Source organism: Limulus polyphemus, unplaced genomic scaffold (genome assembly GCF_000517525.1).
Source record: "Limulus polyphemus unplaced genomic scaffold, Limulus_polyphemus-2.1.2 Scaffold710, whole genome shotgun sequence".
NCBI classification, from domain to species: Eukaryota; Metazoa; Arthropoda; class Merostomata; order Xiphosura; family Limulidae; genus Limulus; species Limulus polyphemus.
This window is the reverse complement of record NW_013666320.1, coordinates 301,212-324,597: the sequence shown is the minus strand read 5'-3', so window position 1 is coordinate 324,597 and position 23,386 is coordinate 301,212. Positions and strand designations below refer to the sequence as shown.

The 23,386-nt window shown below is 33.7% G+C and overlaps 1 protein-coding gene across 1 annotated transcript in view; it reads left to right on the top strand.

Annotated features, from left to right (window-relative positions):
• LOC106460107 (corticotropin-releasing factor receptor 1-like) overlaps positions 1-23,386 on the top strand; it is a 110,238-nt gene that overhangs the window by 40,686 nt on the left and 46,166 nt on the right. The window contains exons 2-3 of the mRNA XM_013919790.2: positions 10,207-10,341; positions 16,149-16,240. Coding sequence (XP_013775244.2) covers positions 10,269-10,341; positions 16,149-16,240 — 165 coding nt within the window. The 5' untranslated portion in view covers positions 10,207-10,268. The remainder of the gene's footprint in view (positions 1-10,206; positions 10,342-16,148; positions 16,241-23,386) is intronic.

Genomic DNA, 23,386 nt, shown 5'->3' with positions numbered 1-23,386 from the left:
TGCGACCTTCTGATTGCGAGTCGAGCGCCCTAACCACCCGGCCATGCCGGGCCTCAGACCAAAGAAAAGGAAGCCAGTCAGCAGCACCTGAAGCGGCTAGTCTTAACGGAATAGCAGGATTGATTGTCATTCTTATAACGCATCAACGGATCTACAGTCGGATACGCTAACCATTTTAAGCCAAGCTTAAGCCTAAAACATGATATGAATTATGATACCTTATGGAGCTATTAATAATATATTTCCAAAACCCTTTTTCTTATGAAATATTACGTGTTAACTACATGTTCGCAAGTTTACTCTTCAAAATCGTATTGTTATTTAACACATATATATATAATTCACATTGTTTTGTTATTATATAAAACAATACTTTTTAATATAGTTTTCCTTTTAATCCCGGTACAAAAAATGTAATATCATATTCTTGACATAGTTCGTATTTGAAAGTACGAGGACCATTCTGAAATACATTTAGTATGTTTATAATCTAAGTTTACCTCTAATACTTACCAAATCCAACAATGAATATAGCGTGAACTTAGAGCACTATTGGATTGCATTTAGTTGCGATCAAAGTATGAATTTTAGGTTGAAAACTAGGTTTTCGAAGAATGAACTTTGCCACGAGGTTATATTGTATATTTGGTTTCAAAGTGTCAACATTGTCTAATATGTTTCATTGCTGAACTAGGTTTTCGAAGAGCGAACTCTGCCACAAGGTTATATTGTATATTTGGTTTCAAAGTGTGAACATTGCCTAATATGTTTCATTGCTGAACTAGGTTTTCGAAGAGCGAACTCTGCCACTAGGTTATATTGTATATTTGGTTTTAAAGTCTAAACATTGTGTAATATGTTTTATTGTTGAATTGTAACCAATAATCTTTAAAGAGCACATTTTGCCACACTTTTGTCTATACTGTATCCAATGTTACATTACTGTATTGTATCCGGTATGTTTTAAATTGTAAATTTTCACACATTGTTATATTGTAACCAATAGGTTTCAAGTTGTGAGCGATGCCGTATTATTGTATTTTCACCCTTAAACAGAAAATATAATTAGGTAAAGAATACAACAATATGTTTGTACGAGTTGCAACATATTATCCTCTATCACGTGATTGGCGTTGTATTTTCTAAAAGTCAGCAACAATCTGCCTACTTGAGAACTGAAGAATGTTAAAGCGATGTATATCTCTCCACACTGTTGCTCTTGCGTAGTAACTTAAATACATAAAATACGAAGAATGATAAGAATTTATGTAGGTATTTCACCGCTTCCAACGACTTTTAACGTCACAAAAGACGGAACAACTTTAAGATTCGACGAATAAATAATCGATATTCGGCTTCTCTATAAAAAGATTGACATTATATTTTAAGCAGAAGAAGGCCCTAGTAATTTCAAGTAAATTGTTGATACATTAATTGAAATTCCACAGACAAATAATCTAATGTATGTGCGACCATGAAGCTTTCTCGGACAGAAAATGGAATGTCATAAAAATAGCTTTGGAAATAGTACGAACGTAATATCCTTGTTGTAACCCCGTACTGAACTGGTGAATATAGTTCTGGAAATAGTATGAACATGTTATTCTTGTTGTAACCCCGTATTGAACTGGTGAATATAGAACTAGAAATGGTATGAACATAGTAACTATGCTTGCTGTAACCCCGTACTGAAACAATGAATATAGTTCTAGAAATAGTATGAACGTAATAAAAACACTTGTTGTAACTACGTACTGACCTGCTGAATATAGATCTAGAAATGGCATGAACATGGTAACTATACTTGCTGTAACCCCGTACTGAAACAATGAATATAGTTCTAGAAATAGTATGAACGTAATAAAAACACTTGTTGTAACTACGTACTGACCTGCTGAATATAGATCTAGAAATGGCATGAACATAGTAACTATACTTGCTGTAACCCCATACTGAAACAATGAATATAGTTCTAGAAATGGTATGAACGTATTAAATATACTTGTTGTAACCTCTCACTGAACTGGTGATTATAGTTCTGGAAATAGTATGAAAGTAACATTTTTATTATAAATTCATATCGGCCTAGCGTAACGTTATATCACTATCCATGTTTATTTAAGTAATTGTAATTCAGTATTAACACTGAAGTTTTACTATAAACAGTAACATTTCAATATCCACAAGAATATGAATACAGTAAAATAAACAGTAATCTTTCAATATCCACAACAATATCATTACAGTAATACAAACAGTAATCTTTCAATATCCATAACAATATCATTACAGTAATACAAACAGTAACCTTTCAATATCCACAACAATATCATTACAGTAATACAAACAGTAACCTTTCAATATCCACAACAATATCATTACAGTAATACAAACAGTAACCTTTCAATATCCACAACAATATCATTACAGTAATATAAACAGTAACCTTTCAATATCCACAATAATATGATTACAGTAAAATAAACAGTAACCTTTCAATATCCACAACAATATCATTATAGTAATATAAACAGTAACATTTCAATATCCACAGTAATATAAACACTCAATTCTGCTTGATTGTTTTAACATAGTTTCCAGAAAAAAAATAAACATTGTTTTGGATCGTTCACAGAATACATTTCGTAGTTATTTTGTAAAAGACACAAAAGGCAAGAACTCGGCGACATATCTTACTCTTGCAGCTGTGATCGATCAGATTGGATATTTGTGTTCTGCAGACAAAGAAACTAAAAATCGTTGAACCGCAAAGAACAACAACTTTAGCTTGTTCCTAAAACCGACTTGAGTCCTTCACGTCGTAGTGCATCTAAGTCATCTTTAGAAGTTTACAGAACCAGTTTGTTTGTTTTGAATTTCGCGCAAAGCTACACCAGGGCTCTAGCCGTCCCTAATTTAGCAGTGTAAGACTAGAGGGAAGGCAGCTAGTCATCACCACCCACCGCCAACTCTTGGGGTTACTCTTTTGCCAACGAATAGTGGGATTGACCGTCACATTATAACGCCCCCACGGCTGATAGGGCGAGCATGTTTGGTGGGATGGGGATTTACAGAACTAACCTGCTGTGTACGATTGGAAGTTTCTCAGGTTTAGAAATGTGAGCGGTAGATGTAGTCATGGTTTAATAGACTCAGTGCCTTTTTAGATAACTAAGTAACATGTTCTACTCTTTAGATAATCCTGTAGAAGATCTATCTTAGAACAGTTATGTAAAATTACTTGGAATTTCCGGATTTAAGTTAAGTACAACTACTGGAAACATGATGTTTGTTGTTGTTTAAACACAAAGCTGCACAATGGGCTATCTGTGCTGTGCCCACCGCAAGGATCGAACCCTGATTTTTAGTGTTATAAGCTCTCAGACTTACCAGACAGTCTCTAGTGGCGGTAACATAATGGTTAGTTAGGACGATGACGCGGAAGACGTCGAAACACGTTGACTGTATGAGACAGTTCCCAGTATTCTATCTTCATTCAATAAAAGTATTAATTAAAACAAATATAATTCTATTTTGAGACTAGAGACAGTCTCATTTTAAATATGTATTGTGTACTACTAAATATTGACTTTATTTCTGTAATAAATCTGTGGGAAACTCTACATAAGTGTCTTCCCAATCTTAATAAGGTACGGCCTAAATTTTATTAAATTTTCAATATAATGTCATGTATTTCTATAATGGAACGAAGCATATTTAAAGTAGAAATAAATTACTTAGCTACATGAAAAGAAAACAGTATCCACTTGGTCAGTTCCAGAAATCATAATACATATATTTAGTGTCTATCCATTAGGAAATTGTCAGAACACTTTACATCACAAATGGATAAGAAACAAGACACAATAAGCGTTTTGAAAGCAGCATTAGCTTCAATTATTCAACGATCCTATTTTTCATCATCACAGAGAAAGGTTGTTACCATGGATCTGTTCTGTTGTGTTTACTATAAATGATAACGCATTCTGCTTCAGACAAATAGCATAAAGCTAAGATCCTGGGTTCGATTCCCCATGGTGAACAGAGCGTTTTGTGTAACAAACAAACAAATCATACAAATACTCCTAGCTTTGTGTTTCTTTATAAATATATATATATATGACCGAAAGAAACTGTTCAATTATTCTATGACACTAAGTATCGTCTTATAATCACGAATTTACAAATGAATTCTCACTCACTGTTAAATACGATCATAGTAGTGTGCATAACAGACTAATTGAATTGAATATTTCTCTTACTGATGAGATTAAAATATCAGTTCAAACTAACAACTTTCTCAGTCGTTTTACTCCTCGTATAGTATAGTATAGGGTTTTTGTTTCACTTTTTTATTTTTTACATGTCTTTAGTTACGATTTCAGGAACCATCTTTAGGTGTTTTTGTCTTTGTCTACTGAATAATGATAATAAGTTAGTTAAGAAAATTTGAGTATTTTGAATAAACTGTAACCAAAAGCTTGTGAGAAAAAAACTCGCTTTTATGATTTTAATAATTACATAGCATCCATGTTATAAACTTACATTAAGGTCTGATGTGTTTATACTAGTATTATAGCCCAAATATCTATATAATTACTGAGCCTTTGTCATGGGGACAACTCAACCAGTTAATATTGATTAGCCATCACCATACTGGTATTGCAGCCCAAATATCTATATAATTACTGACCCTTTATCATGGGGACAACTCAAATAACCAGTTAATATTGATTAGCCATCACTATACTAGTAATGTAGCCCAAATATCTATATAATTACTGAACCTTTATCATGGGGACAATTCAACCAGTTAATATTGATTAGCCATCACCATACTGGTATTGCAGCCCAAATATGTCATTGGGACAGTTCAATAACCAGTTGATATTTATTAGCCATCACTATACTAGTAATGTAGCCCAAATATCTGAATAATTACTGAGCTTTTATCATGGGGACAACTCAACCAGTTAATATTGATTAGCCATCACCATACTGGTATTGCAGCCCAAATATCTATATAATTACTGAACCTTTATCTTTGGGACAATTCAATAACCAGTTGATATTTATTAGCCATCACTATACTAGTAATGTAGCCCAAATATCTATATAATTACTGAACCTTTATCATTGGGACAATTCAATAACCAGTTAATATTTATTAGCCATCACTATACTGGTAATGTAATCCATATATCTGAATAATTACTGAACCTTTATCATTGGGACAATTCAATAACCAGTTAATATTGATTAGCCATCACCATACTGGTAATGTAATCCAAATATCTGAATAATTACTGAACCTTTAATACGAAGACAATTAGAATATCCACGTAATATGGTTTATATATCTCTATCATAAATACGTAACTCAAATATCAATACAATTACTAAACTCTTATGATCAAAATACCTTCAGATAAGCTTCTTGTTTATGTATCCCCGGTCCTTATTTCATTACTAATAGAAGCTCGTTGTTAATGTGTAACAGCTATGTTAAAGTAGTTATCAAAGAGAAAGTCCCCAGGTGGTTTAGGGGTAAGATTATGAGTTAATAATGCTAAAAATGCGGGTTAAACACCAGCGGTGGCCACAGATAATTTAAAACACAAAGTAAAAGAGAAAAACTTTTTCAAATAAATGTCATAAACACATATCAGTGTGTTAGCTTCAGTTTAAATTTAACACATAAATTTCAAAACCACAGCTAATGAATAGCTGAAGGTACGTACGTATTCATTCATCCACAGACAGAAAAAATTACAATATTAAATATGATTTTAATACTGTAGCTTTCACCGTAGGTTTAAATGCCGACATCAGAAACTACCGATACTTGCATTTATTATACTTTAATCATGTTACAATGACTCACTCTTGTCGGTAAGTAATTAAACGACAACGTGATCTCTGTTCTGCATCTCAGAGAAAGATACACGAAGTCAATTAAAATTTGGTACAGCCTATCACATGATGATGAGCTGATATATTTTGAAAAATTAAGCAATTTCTAAATCTTATTGATTTATTATTGATTCTTACAACCATATCAAAATCTTCAGTAAAATGTTGAACTTTAAGACTTGCATGAAGAACCGAGGATGTAAGCTAAGTATACTATGTGGTAGCGCTAATTAATCAGATTTTAGTAAAACTCAAAACGGAAGAAGAGGGGGATGGGTTGGAATTAAACGATTATTGACTGGTGATTTCGAACAACGGATCATTTGTTGCCTTCATAACCAGTCAATAATTGTTCAGTAGAAAACAAAATATGAACAAAATGTTGCCATTTCTAGTAAACTTCTATTTTAATACGCCTTTGTCTCACGCTGAGCTATTAGGCTTTGGAAGAACTCGATTTTTCTCGCATTTTTCTTTTTTAGCTGCAAAGTTTAGAAGAACTCTTTTAAAGTCTGGTTTCTTGAACCTAATATACGCTTGTTTTATAGTTAAATCGATCAGTAATACACGGCAAAAGATGAAGAGCGAGCGCAAAATAGTCGATTATCTTGAATTGGCTCCCCTAGGCAGTTGCCTACCCAGCTCAAACCAGGCCTGTACGTGTGAGTAAATACTAAAACTCTTTTCATTTTCTCACACACGAAAAATTTTTGCGAGAAGATATATTCAGACAGTTAAGAAAGAATAGCAAAATTGAGGTTCTTCAATGTGGACCAGTCAATCAATTTTTCACTACGAACGCACAGTATTCGTAACTTCTGAAATAAGAATGTGTCATACTATTGGTGGAAATACTGTATTATAATCCCCGTATATAAACTATTACTTTGTATTAAAATGAGTATCTGGGAAAGAAAAAAATATTAATGTGGGTTTCCTAATGCAAACCTGACCTAAACTAGGGCTTTCAACATATAAGTACCAAATGTTTTTGTTTGGTTTTTTCTTCTGAGAAACACCTTATGCACAAAATATGCAAATGGTCAAGTCAAGACTCTTTTGCTGTCTCTAACTTTGAAGTTGAGACAAGATAGCCGGCAGCAACCGCTGCCTAAAGCTGCTGCTCTTAACTGAGCAGGAGGATTTATTGTCGTTCTTACATCACAATCATGCTGGAAGTACGAAGAGTATCTGGTAGCGCCGAATCGAAGATCCTCAGATACCTGTGTTACTGCACGGGGTAACGTGAACAGTAATTACATATAATTCACTTTAGATGGCAGCATGGTATACCTGGTGATATAAAAAGGTGTCTTTTCTTTTTTTTTGCGAAAGGGGACCGTCTTATCTCACTTTTCCCTACTAGATTAATATTGATGTAAAAAAGGGGAGGTAATCCATATGTTGCTGTTCTGTCAAGCGATCCATCAAAGGAATTGTTAATCATTTTTAATCAACGGTAAACTAATTATAGATTTAAAACAGAAAAATAAGTAAATTATGAGTTAAAAGATTCAAATCTATATGACAAACTGTCTACAAATATATAATGGCATAAATCGATACACATGAAACTAAACTTATGCTGATGAGACATCATTAAATCCCTGGTTGAGTAACTCGCTGTTAATGATACTTTCAGCCGAAATTTGGTTTCTTCTAAAGCGCAAATATGTATAATGGGATGTTGTTTCAGTGGAACTTTAGGCAGAGTAGACATAAAAGGTTTGATAAATTTAATGTATTGCAGCTGCGTGTTGAAAGAAAAGTAAATGACGTTTCGGTTTCTTTCTAAGTAGAAGAAAACGTTGTCGTCTCGTTTCATTTCAATAGGTAATTGCCACAAATTAAAGTTTTCAAACCTGCATAAGGAGGTACATGTGCTTTGACCATTTCGGGTATCGAAACCCAATTTGTAGCGTTAGAAGTCCCCAGATTGACAATTGAACCATCGGAAGGCTTCGCCCACAATTCTATTAATATTTACTTTAATTTAGAATCGTTAATAATACCAACTAATCGTCGTAGGTGTAAAAAATAATTATAATACAAATAATTAAAATTATTTTAAACATTATTACCAATACTATAAGAAAATAATTTAAAGAAGAAGGACGTAACACATTACCTACCAACACATAAAAATCGGTAGTTTGCTTCTAAGATCTGCACTGCTCACTAATACATGAAACCGAAATATATTTATCAGGGTTCACGTATTTGGAGTAGGGCACATCCAACAGCAAAAAAGACTAAAATTTATAAATGAAAGAACACTGCCCACCTATGCGTAGAATTATTCCTAAATCATGATGCTTATTTCATAGATCATCCTCTTGGAAAAATATTCTGATACATTGAAAGATTCGTTTTAAAAGCTTTTCTTTCGAAGTGCATTTACTAAAGACGATATCAACTTGAAAACAACAGTGTGTAGCTGCTTTTATGCTGCACAGACACACCCATGAATATAATTCTATTCGTGATTTCAAGTTTTTCGCAAAAATTTTGTGTTCACAAATATGCTAAAATTCACTTTCTTACTATACGTTTCTTCTCTTAGGTATATGTATTTAGGCTTTTGTGCATGACACCGAATTTGTTTAAATAAAACCTTTAAACAGAATACAATATGTTTCTGTCTTCTCGTGTGAGGGTTGGTACACAATCTTTTCCAATATCGAATGTCTTGTTACTGAGACAGGTTAAGTAAAAAAAAAAAAAATTCATGCTTCCCGGGCAAGATTACTGACTTATTGAGTAACAGTATATTTTTCTTGTATTGGAAAACATATTTACTCCGGAAATACCTTAAAAACTACTTTTTGTTTTTCTTAATGGATTTTCTTTTTTAAATAAAACATTGAAGCAGTTTTTAAAGTATAACGTGAATTATTAATTCTTATGTTATTGATTGAATTTTACATCACAACGAAGTAATTGTTAATTCGGTTCCATACTTGAAGTACAGATAATAGAAGCTCACATCAAATTCTTCATATAGATGCACAGAGAGGGCGCTAAAGGGGATCAGGGGATCGCCTCCTGAAATGTCGTTGTCTCCACAAGCTAATGTTGTCTATTCATCTAATTCTAAATATGGCTCCATTATATGTCAAAATACCCCACACCCACCCACCCCCTCCAGGTAAGAAAAGCTGGAGCCGGATTTGTGCTAATGAAAGTAACAATAAAAAGACAGTATTCCATATTTAGAGAACACAGTTAACTTAAATGTTTGATGACATAAAAAAACGCCCCCCAGTGGCACAGCGGTATGTCTGCGGACTTAGAATGCTAGAAACCGGGTTTCGATACTCGTGGTGGGCAGAGCACAGATAGACCATTGTGTAGCTCTGTACTTAATTACAAACAGACATGGAAAACTCTCTTTTAATTGTTATGCTTAATGTAACATTTTAAAGCTGTTTGATTAATTGATCCAAGAGATATATTATAATTTACGTCTTTGCATCCCTGGTGGCATATAGTTGAACTTGATGAAATAAAGTGTATCTAAAAATGGTTATAAAACATTTCGCGATTTTAAGTATTTTTTAAGCAGCATATATTCAATGGTAAGTCAAATTAATTCTTTTTTTTTTCAAATGTATCGATAAGTAATAATTAAGATGTAAAATACTAATTCTCCTAATTTATAGATCCGATTTTGTTTGTTAAAGCCTTATACAAATATGATCTCCCTCCTAATGATGTTAATTTTATGATATAACAAGAAAAGTCTTTAGCTTTTTTGATATCGTTTTCAAGCTAGCATCGAAGTTATAAAGAAAAATGTAGCAAAAGTATGACATTGTATAACTGTTTTTTTATATGCAATAAAAACATTATTTTACTGTATTTTTTTTAGAAGCTTGCAACAGTTCAGAAATGTCAGATAAGCTAAAATGTTTCATTTGGTGTTTTTTCTTTTAAAATACATTAGCATGTAAACTTGTGAATGTATTACAAAAAATGTGTGTTGGTTTTAATATAAAGTCCCATGATTCCCTTTTCCAATTACTTTGTTACAGTTATAATAATCGTATTTTTTTTTTTGCATACTCGATAATAATGTTAATATAATACAACTACTTGTATTTTGTTTTTAATTTATTTTCAAGATAGAAATTAACGTTCGTGAAAAGATGCTCTAAATATTTATCTGGAATGAGCTTCAAGTATTTTACTTTGAAAACACATTTGTAAAATTAGCAAAGAACAATAAAAACTAATATCCTTTTTATCTATTTATTTACCTTTCAACAAAATTTAACCAACCAAATTTTACAGGGCCACACTGCGGCGCCGCCTGGGATTCGATTTTATGTTGGCCTCCAACACCAGCTGGCCACATGGTTCATAAACTGTGTAAGGAAATCCTGGCATCAACAACTATCTCCTTAAGCCATGTTAATGAAGACAGGGGTACGTATGTATAGATTTAATAAACATTTATGGGCCCGACATGCCCAGGTGGTTAGGGAGTTCGACTCGCAATCTGTGGGTCGCGACCTCGAATCCCCGTCACACTCTTTCAGCCGTGGGGGCGTTATAATGTGACGGTCAATCCAACTATTCGTTGGTAAAAGAGTAGCTCAAGAGTTGGCGGTGGGTGGTGATGATTAGCAACCTTCCCTATAGTTATACACTGCTAAATTAGGGACGGCTAGCGCAGATAGCCCTCGTGTAGCTTTGCGCGAAATGCATAATAAACCAATAATCATTTATAGTTTAAAAAAATGATGTACGTCATTTTACAATCCGAGATTAATTTACAAAAATTATAATCAACACTGGGAGATCAGGTCTTGGGCAACATTTTATTTATACAAAACAGTTTGTTACCAGCATGAATCAATATATATTTGTAACATTTATTCAACCTAGTATAGAAGAAAGCAAAATATAGAAACTCTTCTTGAGGCCATTAAAACACATTAGTTGATTGAAGTCCTAATGGGAGAAGGCTTCGAACGTGTGGCTAGAACCTAGTCTTTAGTAAGAAGACAAAACCCAGAATCGACTACCGGCGCTATTACCACACTTCTACTCTGAGTTTTCCCTGTAGTTCTCAGCATATCAACAGCTGCAACTAATTAGGCTTTAAACTAATTAGTAATATCAAATATAATTATTAAATAATTATACATATTTAATCGTACTGTTAACAAAGGTAATTTTTTTTTCAAAGTACACTGCAAAGATTAAAACAAAAGCGTAAACATACATTTGCTTCTTCTTCTCAACCCCCCCCCCCCCCCAGTGGCACAGCGGTATGTCTGCGGACTTACAAGGCTAGAAACCGGGTTTCGATACTCGTGGTGGGCAGAGCACAGATAGCCCTTGTGTAGCTTTGTGCATAACTACAAACAAACAAACAATCTTCTCAAATATGTGGAGTTTGAGTGTTTCGAGAGTGCATGTATAGGATGTTTAAAATATCCAACAAATTTTATAATGAACTTAAAGTAAAGCTACCGAACCGATTCAAGACTTTTATTTTCCTTTGTTTTCCTCTGGCGTTTCGTAATATACATTGAGGGAGTCACAAAAAAAAATGTTCTGAAGAAATTATAAATTTCATAAATAAATAAGAAACCTCCTTGATCCATTACAGTGTGACTACTCTCAGTAAATAACCAAGCGACTGTTCGTTTGTTTGTTTTTGTGTTTTTTTTTTTATCTGCGCGAATAATCGAAACCCTGATTTTACCGTTGAAAGTCTACTTACGCTAGATTCTTGGGGGACATAACCAAACTAATAAATGCATTTCCACCGACATTGTGAAACTTCGGATTTTCAGCAAGTAAAATACACTAGCATACTATATAACAATGAATGTGACAGAAATACACTGTTTTACGACCACAATATTTCCATTGGTTAATATTTCATTAACTAAAAATGTCATGAAGCTGGTATATGTTATTTGGGCCAGTGACTTATGTTTGCCCCTCAGTGGCACAACGGTAAATGTGAAGGCTTATAACGCTAAAAACCGGGTTTCGATACCCGTGGTGAGGACATCACAGATAGCCCATTGCATATCTTTGTGCTTAACTATAAACAAGCAAACAGACCTATGTTTTTAAGTATATATATATATTAAAAGTTTCATAGTCTCGTATTCAAGTGTGTTTTTTGATCAGATTTGAGAAGTATTGTAACAGTCTTGGTGTTTCTAATTTAATCGTATTGTATTTAATTTATATATGTCATCATAATCAGCCTAGTGTTAACGTAATAAATACATAATTTGATAATATGTTGTTGTTCTTATAATTGTCCCCCCCTAGGACAGCGGTAAGTCTACGGATTTACAACGCTAAAATCAGGGGTTCGATTCCCCTCGGTGGACACGGCAGATAGCCCGATGTGGCTTTGCTGTAATAAAAACACACACACTGATAATTCTTTAACGAAGAGTGTGTAGCACTCTATGAAGTGATGGTACGGATGCCCATATTAAAGCAATACAAAGTCTTCTGAATTTTCTTCTCTACAGTTCATCACAAGCTAGATATGAAGAGCTACCTGACTGAGCCGCTCTATCTCCGGTGTATATGACGCTTTTCAGCTATCTAGAGTGTCCCAAAACCTAGATTTTTTTTATTTTCGTACATCACCAGGCCTAGCGCCTACCTAGTTTTACCAGTAACTAAAATGTTATCATCATTTGATAGAGCAGAACAATCTTCACGATCTTGGACAACCTATTTTATTATTATTATTATATGAAACATTTATAAAGCTGTAGAATACACTCTGTAACCCATGTACGCCATCATTTTTTCAAAAAAAAGTAAACAAACAAGTATTAGAAACAAATTTATCTCTAAATAAAACAAACTATGTAGAGCTGACCATTGAACTTAAAAAAAACGAAAGCAAACAAGATAGGGATGGAAGTAGACGTATCACATGGACGGCTAATGATCACATAGGATACTAAGCCATCTCGACTTTACATGGAGAATAAAATCCCTACATTACTGGCTTCCTCACTTGCAAAACAAACAGACCCACAATTTTTCATCCGTAAAATGTTACTCTATTGTAAAATAGTCATAAAAGTAATATTCTAAAGTTAACTAATGGAAAGGTATAATGATGAGATTCTATTCAAACACCAAGTTTTCTATAGACATAGTGGAAAGCCAGTAATGTAAGGATTTTATTCTCCATGTAAAGTCGAGACAGCTTCGTCTGCTATGAGATCATTAGTTGGATCAAGTGATATGTCTAATTCCATCAATATCGTGCTTGGTTCCTTTTTTCAATCTCAGAAGCCAGTCCTACATAGCTTTTTTTTATTTAGCGATAATCTTGTTTCCTTATACTAATTAAAGAACATATTGTGTTTTTTTATTCAGACTATAGAATGATTCTTCCTATTGTTTGTTTGTTATGAATTTCGCGCAAAGATACACGAGGGCTATCTGCGCTAGCCGTCCCTAATTTAGCAGTGTAAAACTGGAGGGAAGGCAGCTAGTCATCACCACCCACCGCCAACTCTTGGGGTTACTCTATTACCAACGAATAGTGGGATTGACCGTCACATTATAACGCCTCCACAGCTGAAAGGGCGAGCACGTTTGATGACGGAATTCAAACTCGCGACCCACAAATTGCAAATCGAGCGCCACATCCATCAGGTCGTACAAGGCCCCTCTCTAGATATCAGCAGCAGAAACGGTCGTTGCTAATAAACTGGTTTTTATAATTGTATCGCTGTCGAGGTAACAAAAACTGAGGACAAGCTCCAATGATAAGTTACTTTTTTAAACATTATAAGCGGAATCTCTATGATATTTTTAAATACATTTTTCATCCGCTAACGATGGTTTTGAAATTATGAGGTACAATTGCTTAAAGAGCAACATTATCTTTTGTTGTTCGCTCAACAGTCAAACTTTAGATAAGTGTTTGAAAACATAGTTCCCTTTCTCTTCATTCTTGCACACAAGAGCCAGAAACACTGGATAAAAAGGACAAAATAATATATTATATATTCGACCTCCTATCCCCGCATCAAGTAAAATGTGCTTTTTACATAAAAGTTTCTTAAATTACCATAACAGTTACAACGATTTTCATTGTAGAGTAGTTTTTACACAAGGAGCCTATTTTCTTATTCGTTTTGTTTTCTTGCTGTTAAAAATTTAAGCCTTTCCGAGTTTGAAGATCCGTTAACTAAAACATTAAAATGAATGAGCTAAACTTACAGCCCCCCAGTGGCACAGCAGTATGTCTGTTGACTTACAACGCTAGAATCCGGGTTTCGATACCCGTGGTGGGCAGAGCACAGATAGCCTATTGTGTAGCTTTGAGCTTAATAACAAACAAACAAACAAGCTAAACTTACTAATGCAGAAATTTAAAGATTATTTTAACATTTCAAACTTTTAAATTGAATCACTTAACAAAATTTAGATAATGAATAATTCAACGGTATTCTACGTTAATTTTTTTCCTGGCACAAACCAAGAATGGAATTTTCGGATATGATTGAACGTATTCACTTCGTGTTACTTTAGTAGTATTGAATGAATTCAATCTTTTCCAATCTTGGCACAAACCAAAAATGGAATTTTCGGATATGATTGAACGTATTCACTTCGTGTTACTTTAGTAGTATTGAATGAATTCAATCTTTTCCGAAAAAGGCCCGGCGTGATTCAATGATTATCGTCTCATTGTCGTAAAATCGTACTCCGCACTTTGGGGCCATGGGTGTGTTATAAAAGTGATAGTCAAACACCACTATTTCATTAGTGTATCCCAGTTTTAAGTTCCGATTTTCTTGAAACAATCGAACTTTAGATTAATGCTTGGAAATATATCTTAAGTTTCCTTTGTTTCCATTCTTGCACATAAAAACTAGAAATACTAGATTGAGAAAACAAATAACAATTATATATTTGCCCCCTCCCCACCACCACATCTCTCTCTGCACATTTTCACGTTTTACTTTATTGTTAACTTTGAAGCTTTACGTTTCTCTCAACATGTTGTATGTTCAGAATTACAGAAAACTAGCGTAGACAGCCCTCGTGTGGCTCTGCGTGAATATCATAACAAAAAAAACAACAACTTTTTCGGGTATCTATCATAGAACTTATTCAGTCAATTTTTCTCGCATATTAATGAACGCAGTTCTTCAATATTTCTGTGGTATTATTGTTTGTTTATTTGAGTGCAAAGCTACACAATGGGCTATCTGCTGTATCAAGAATCGAACCACCAATTTATGCGCTGTAAGTCCGTAAATTTTTCTGTTTTTGAAGATCCACGGGGGGGGGTTCTTATAGCAAAGCCACATCGGGTTATCTGCTGTGTCTAACGAGTGGAATTGAACCCCTGATTTTGGCAGTGTAAATCTGAAGACTTACCGCTGTCCCACCGGGGAACCCCAAGGGGGGGGGGGATGTTGTACTATTGAATGTATTCACTCAATCTTTCCCTTATGTTTATAACGCATATATTATATACACTGATGTGGTTATGATAATCGAAACAGTCTACTGAACATATTTCAGTCTTATTTTGTTAAACTTTATATTAATTTTCAGACAGATAATTAATTTGATTTTCAAAAGTACGTTTCAAAAATTTATACACCACTTTATACGTGTTGTCCTTCCTGCTAAATTACTAGTCATAAATCACTACATAATACTTTTGTAAAGTGTTTTATCAGTGGGTGAGCCCTTTTGGATTATTTGGTAAATATATTACTAAACATTTCCTAGTTACGTTCACGGATAGGCTTAACTTCACAACAATTTTTTTCAATAGAAACCCCGAAACTAATGTTTCCTAACTTATTTAAAAACATACTTGTAGAATTCCTTATTAAATGCCTAATAACAAACTTCGTTTCCTTGTAAGTTTTTTTTTTTTTTACAAACGATAAATTACTCTCCAACTCCTTGTCCAACAGATTTCTGTTAAATCGAAAGGTTTTAATTAGGCTTAACAAAATTTAAAAATGTTGAGTATTAAGAGATGAGGATATCACTTAGTAATTAGATTGTAAGATCATAAATAAGTTGACAGTTGAAATGTTTATAATCAAATATAAATGCTGAAAATGATTAATGAGTAACTAGATTTCTCTAGCTCGAGTTAGTATAGTAGTAATAGTGATCTAAAGGTTGAAGGTGCTACGTAAGATAAAAGAGAATGTACCAGAGTCTGCCAATCATTTCAAAACGTATCTCTTTCTCAGATGCATTTGCATACAGGGTGTGCAATGAAGATAGCGAATGGATGTGGGGGAACTGGACAAATTATAGTGAGTGCGTGGATATTTTGCCTAAGGTAAGTAACAAATAAAATTTCCGAGATTGATTATATATATATATATATAATAAACGGTAACTGAACATCGTAGTTCTCTCTCTGTGAGGCCATTTTTTTCGGCTGCCTATTAACAGCAGAAAACACATACCGAACATACCGGCTCGTACCTTTAGTTCCCGCCATAACTGTACTCATTGCTTAATCGATAAAACAGAATGGCCGGGCTTTATTCTCTGTTCATCTAAGAATATTAAATCATCAATGATTTTTTTTTAGCCTTTTCGATGATAGCTTTTTCTTTGCTGAAAGTTAACTGGTTCCATGCAGAAACGGAATTTCTTCCCGCTGTTGTAAAGGGGTACACATAACATCAAACTGTATAAGATATTTACTTGATTCAAAACACTAAGTGTTGTAAAGGGGTACACATAACATCAAACTGTATAAGATATTTACTTGATTCAAAACACTAAGTGTTGTAAAGGGGTACACATAACATCAAACTGTATAAGATATTTGTTTGACTTAAAACACTAAGAATGAACACTCAAAATATTCTGTATAATGCTTAGTCCACCTATTTGAGACATAATGTGTGCTCACCGAAAAGGAGATGTTAACTTAAAACTAGAATATTTTTACGGTACAATTACTTTTCTACATAATTCGTTATCTTTAAACTATGTTTACTAATAAATATAGAGACTATAGCTTTAAAGCTACCAGTTTTTTATGACAGCTTTATATATATATATATATCTATGTAAACAGAATACTTTTTATAAAGCAGTTTTAGCCTATGTAATAAACAAGAAAATATCACTAGTGTAAGATCTGGATGGATATGAGAACAGTTCACTTAAATGTCATCAGAGATTATTGTGTATAAGACAATATCGGTAACCCTACGTTCTGTTATTCTCATGCATCTTTTAAATGTTAACTTTTCAAAACGCGTCCTTTTTTAAGTCGAAATCTAACTCTTCCGAAAGTTTCTTATATACCAAGAGATATTTTATTCGTTTTGTGTGTGTCACAATGATGCAAGCTGGTTCGATGTAAGAATCATCCCCTAATGGTATGGTTATGGATGTGACATTTTACTGGTGTGATAACTTTTAATTTTGACGTTTCTCCCGACATGCTGCATATCAGATTAATTTCATTCTTTGTATCTGCATGCTTATCTTGGCTACAGAAAGAAAAAAAAAGCAAGGCGTTTCCATTTTCTTCCGACGTTTATTTGGTTTGTCTGGGAGTATTTGATTTGACAGTTTTCTTCTAATCTCAGCAGGGGGCGTCAAAAAAAAAAGAGAAAGAAAGTGAATAATAACTAGATAGCTATTAAAGTTTGTGGGAAAAAAATGACTTCCTGACTGACAGCGGTAAGACTAGGGTTTTATTTGATAGTTTTCTTACAATCTCAGCAGGCAGGGCGCCAAGAAAAAAACAACAAAAAAGAGAAAGAAAGTGAATAATAACTAGATAGCTATTAAATTCTGTGTAAAAAAATGACTTCCTGACTGACAGCGGTAAGACTAGGGTTTTATTTGACAGTTTTCTTGTAATCTCAGCAGGCAGGGCGCCAAGAAAAAACAACAAAAATGAGAAAGAAAGTGAATAATAACTAGATAGCTATTAAATTTTGTGGAAAAAAATGACTTCCTGACTGACAGCGGTAAGACTAAGGTTTTATTTGACAGTTTTCTTGTAATCTCAGCAGGCAGGGCGCCAAGAAAAAACAACAAAAAAGAGAAAGAAAGTGAATAATAACTAAATAGCTATTAAATTTTGTGGAAAAAAATTCCCTAGTCTTACCGCTGTCAGTCAGGAAGTCCCTGCTGAGATTACAAGAAAACTGTCAAATAAAATTTTTTGTTGTTTTTTCTTGGCGCCCTGGAAAAAGAAAGTGAATAATAACTAAATAGCTATTAAATGTTGTGGAAAAAAATGACTTCCTGACTGACAGCGGTAAGACTGGGGTCTTACAACGCTAAAATCCGGGATTCGATTCCCCACGGTAGCCTCAACAGATAGCCTAACAGTCTCTCTTCCTAACAGAATTATATAATCCGTAAAGTCTATCATATTGGATCATATATAAAAACAAATGTTTTCCTAACGAAATGGATCGGATGTGACCTAGTGGTTAGCGTGCTTGGACTGTGAATTAGACGGTTCATGGATCGCGTCCCGTTTCCGCAAAAACGTGCTTCGTACTTTGAAGTCGTGGGTGCCTCATACGAGTGACGGATAAATGTTATTATTCGAACGTAGCCCAAGAGTTTGGATTCAGTGCTATTGATTGGTCGCATTTCTTGTAGTCTATCAGTACAGAATTATAGACGGCTATGCTTAGATAGCCCTTATGTAGCTTTGCGCGAAAAATACGAAACAAACAAGTAAACCTAAAGAGATTTGAAAAATAATAGAATATTCAGATTCTAGAAGTAACGTTACGCTGAGAAATATTACAACACAGTCAGAAAAAAGAAAATGTCAATTATAATAGTTAAATAAAAAAAACGTTCTGCTATAGATCACAACCCAACATCATAAGCGGAACAACGAACCAATCAGCAAGTATTCAGAAACAGCTGATAACTTGTGTTTACCCAGCGCTATATATACGACGATTTAAAAGATGGCGTTCTGCTTATTGGTTTGCACTGACTTACAGTTCTGACGTGAAGAGTTAGCACACAATATCACACACAAAAGACCCAAAACTACAAAATAATAGTCAACTATTCGAAAACTTTTGAGTTTTGCGTCTTTTACTTAAATGCATTACAAACTTACAACACACGTATACTTTTATGGCTGTTTCTAGAAAGTTTGGAGGTGCCCCAGAAAGATATTGAATGAATAAAATAACACCAACAATGAATAACAGAATTGGAATTGCCAACTGAACATGGCCAGGTTGTTAGAGAGCTCGACTCGCAATCTGTGGAGGCGTTATAATGCGACGGACAATCCCACTATTCGTTGGTAAAAGAGTAGCCCAAGAGTTGGCGGTGGGTGGTGATGACTAGCTGCCTTCCCTCTGCTAAATTAGGGATGGCTAGCGCAGATAACACTCGTGTAGCTTTGCGCGAAATCCATAACAAACAAACAAACAAACAAGCCAACTGAACGACACTTTATGCACAAGACCAAATGGTTTGGTCAGAGACCCTTAGGGATTAGATAAATTATTTCTACTCTTGAACTACTTTCTAGAAGGAAGGCGGCCAGTCAGAATATTCCGTAACCTCAAGCTATTTGGCTCTTTTATAACAAGTGCGGAACCTGTTCACATCTTCAACCCTTCGATTTGCAGTCCGAAACGCTAATCACTTGGCCACGTCCTTCCTCTAAGGATGACAGACTTACTGATTTGTCTTAATATACATACATCATTGTTAATTATCTTTGTTATCTATTTCTTGCTCGTTCTAAACAAAATCTATTCACTGGTTCATTTAATCACTTTTTAATGATGGTAAAAAGTCATGTTATTGCTAAGGAAGAAATATTACACTTTGATTCTATATAGTTATATACCCGTGGTGGGCAGAGCACAGATAGCCCATTGTGAGGCTTTGTGCTTAACTACAAATAAATAAAAATATCTTTAATTATATTTTACTGTTTATATGCACAAAGCCACGAAAATCGACCGCTTTGGTTATCAAAATCCTCTTTACAATATCCAAATTATATGTCTAGTGAACGGTAACTGCTGCCCAACCAATATCTTGGAGTGACAATTCAGTACAACGTTTTATCAGGGCAAATTCTGGGTTTTGCAATTATAAGGGTAAATTTAGTTAAGCTTTGAACTTTGGAAATCTGTAGAAAATTTGGTTGTAGAAAACGTAATAGTGGGCATTATTTTGCTTGGTTGGAAGTGAAATAACGAGGTCTAACTCAAACGTTCAATTGTTTGAATCATTGAATCATGAAATATCTGTAAAATGCTGACGCACCTCTTATAACTGCTTGAGGGCATATAACACCAAAATTCGGAGCTCGATCTCTGTGGTGGGCACTACACGCGTTGCCCATCATGCAGTTTGTTAACAGCAAACAGTTATACAACAAGTTGCATCTACTAAAATCAGCGACACCTATTTTAAAACAACAACAAGTCATATTTGTAATATATAAATATATGTAACGAAATATTATTAATTTTTACACGTACAGACCCATTTTCTCTTCTCGTGAGCAAGGAAATCACTTTTTTTCGTTATCTGATTTCTCATAAAATAATCTTAGTCTCCAACAATTATGAAAACTAATTAGAAACTTACAACAATGAAGGTATTGTAGAATTACCTGTACACCAGACGTATTGTTCACATCAACTTTCTGTCATCATATGACATGAAGTTTAGCTTCTTTGGCCTAACAACCTATTATATTAGCGTAGTGGTTAGCGTACAGTATTGGGGATCAGAAGAATACGCTCACAAGGTTCAGTTGCCAGCGTGTTTTAAGTGTGTCGGTCAATCCTGTTATTCGGTTAAAAGTAAAGTGGCGGTTATTGTTGACTGGTTGATCTTCGTATGGTCAGTGGTTCTCAAATTCGGATAGCGTATATAATCTCTTTCCGGGCAAATTGGGCTGTGATATTCAGAGTACAAAAATACAAAAACCGACGTTTTTTGGCTCAGTGACAGGTAACATATTTATTATTACTTACAGCCGACTATTCAAAGTCAAGAAAACAAGGGGTGGAAAGTAAATCGTAAATGAGAGAATATTTAAGTTAGATAAATATTTAAAATGGAACATGTTGATTGGACCGTCGTCTCTATGGCAACACTATGTCATCTTCTGTAGCTGAACATCTCTGGAATTGTGATGGTAATTATGACTGTAAAAATGTAAAAATCTTAAGAAATGCACAAATAAACATAGAAAGGAACTTAAGGTAGAGTAATGGTATAATTAAAAACAGATCTGTGTGTTTAAGTAGAGACGACGGACAAATCAACATGGCTCTAATTTAGCAGTAACAGACTCGAGGGAAGGCAGCTAGTCAACACCACCTATCGTCAACTGTTGGGAATATTGGGATTGTCCGTTACATTATAACGCCCCACGACATGTTTGGTGTGACGGGGATTCGAACTCGCGACCCGCAGGTAGCGTGCCCTAATCACCAGGCTATGCCAGGCCTTTATTAATTCTCTGTCTTCATCTTGTGTTTTAACTTATTTTTATGATTAATTGTATTTAAGTATGTTTTAGTTTGTTTGTTTTTGTTATCCTTTTCTTAAGTGTATTTTAGTTTGTTTGTTTCTTGTCATAATTTTCTTAAGTGTGTTTTAGTTAGTTTTTTGTCATACTCTTCTTAAATGTGTTTTAATTTTTTATCATCCTTTTCTTAAATGTGTTTTAGTTAGTTTGTTTTTGTCATACTGTTCTTAAGTGTGTTTTAGTTAGTTTGTTTTTTGTCATCCTTTTCTTAAGTGTGTTTTAGTTAGTTTGTTTTTTGTCATCCTTTTCTTAAGTGTGTTTTAGTTTGTTTGTTTTTTGTTATACTTTTCTTAAGTGTGTTTTAGTTTTTGTCATCCTTTTCTTAAATGTGTTTTAATTTGTTTGTTTTTGTCATACTGTTCTTAAGTGTGTTTTAGTTTGTTTGTTTTTTGTCATACTTTTTTTAAATGTGTTTTAGTTTGTTTTTTGTCATATTTTCCTTAAGTGTGTTTTTGTTTGTTTTTGTCATATTGTTCTTAAGTGTGTTTTAGTTAGTTTGTTTTTGTGATCCTTTTCTTAAGTGTGTTTTAGTTAGTTTGTTTTTTGTCATCCTTTTCTTAAGTGTGTTTTAGTTGGCTTGTTTTTTGTCATACTTTTCAGTTATTGTGAGTCAGCGGTAAGATTACAGACTTACAAGATCATAAGCTGAGGGTCCGATTTCTTGTGATAGAACAGAGAGCAGATAGCCCATTATTATTTGTGAGGTTTTGGTGACATCAATAACAAAAATGGGAATATAGAGCAAACATTCGGAAATTTTAGTCGTTTCAGAATTTCGCGCAAACCTACCCAAGGGCTATCTGCGCAGAGTCGTCTCCAATATTTAACTGATAGAGAAGAGAGAAGGCAGATAACAATAACAGAGACGCGGCAGTAAATCTCAAAATCATCTCTAGAATAAAAAAAAACCAAACACACATTTGTTATTTTTAAAGAAAATAAAGAAAAGTACAAATGTTTTTTTATGTTTTTAAACACGAACTTTTATTTATTGGGTTTCTCATTTAATGATTCTAAGCTACATGATTAATTAATTAGACTTTGGGAAACGATGACCACTTATTTCATGCCATCTCTGTTTAAAAAGGACAATTTAATTTATAGAAAATTTAGTTGTTGTTTTTTTCAGGCATTACATTACATAACTAGCCATAACTTGGAGTTGTACTTCTCTTGGCTTATATATATATATATATATCTGTATAGTTTTTGTTGATAATAAATCAATAATCCTCCACTATCTCGACACATGTCTAATATTATATAAACTCTTTTTCTATCAATCAGAACTAGTGCTGTTTGTGAAAAAAAAACACATTAAAACTCTGAGCCAGAAACGTGTATCGTGATCGAAGTTCTTGTCAATTGCACTTGAGAAAATAATATTCAGCTTCTGAATAGATGGAAGCCTTGCTTCTTTAAATAGGAGCATGATATTCAGAATGTTAATATGTCTACACGTAATTACAATACCTCTTGTTCAAGCAAGCACAACGCACCGTGTTCTCGACTATATACGCTCAACGTAACTAACACAAAAACAGAATTTATTGAAAACGTCGCGTACATAATCATAACTTTTCATACAAAATAATGAATAAAAAAAGTTATTGGTTTATTTGTTTATTTTCTTTCATCTCGGTTGGAATGGCTCAGTTTATGAACTTAATTTTTTCCTATTTAGATATTTGAAAAAAAAAATTATAAATCATCTTTGACTCCCGTTTGTATGAAGTAATTGTATGCAAGAAAATTGTAACATATTTGACTCATTTTTTTATACGATGTCAATGATTTGGAAAAAACATAACGTATTCTAATCTTGTTTATATTAAGTCGTCAAAAAATTAATGTCGCTTTTTTAGATGAAAAAACCCGAACAACTTGTATATCAAAACAAAACATTTAGTG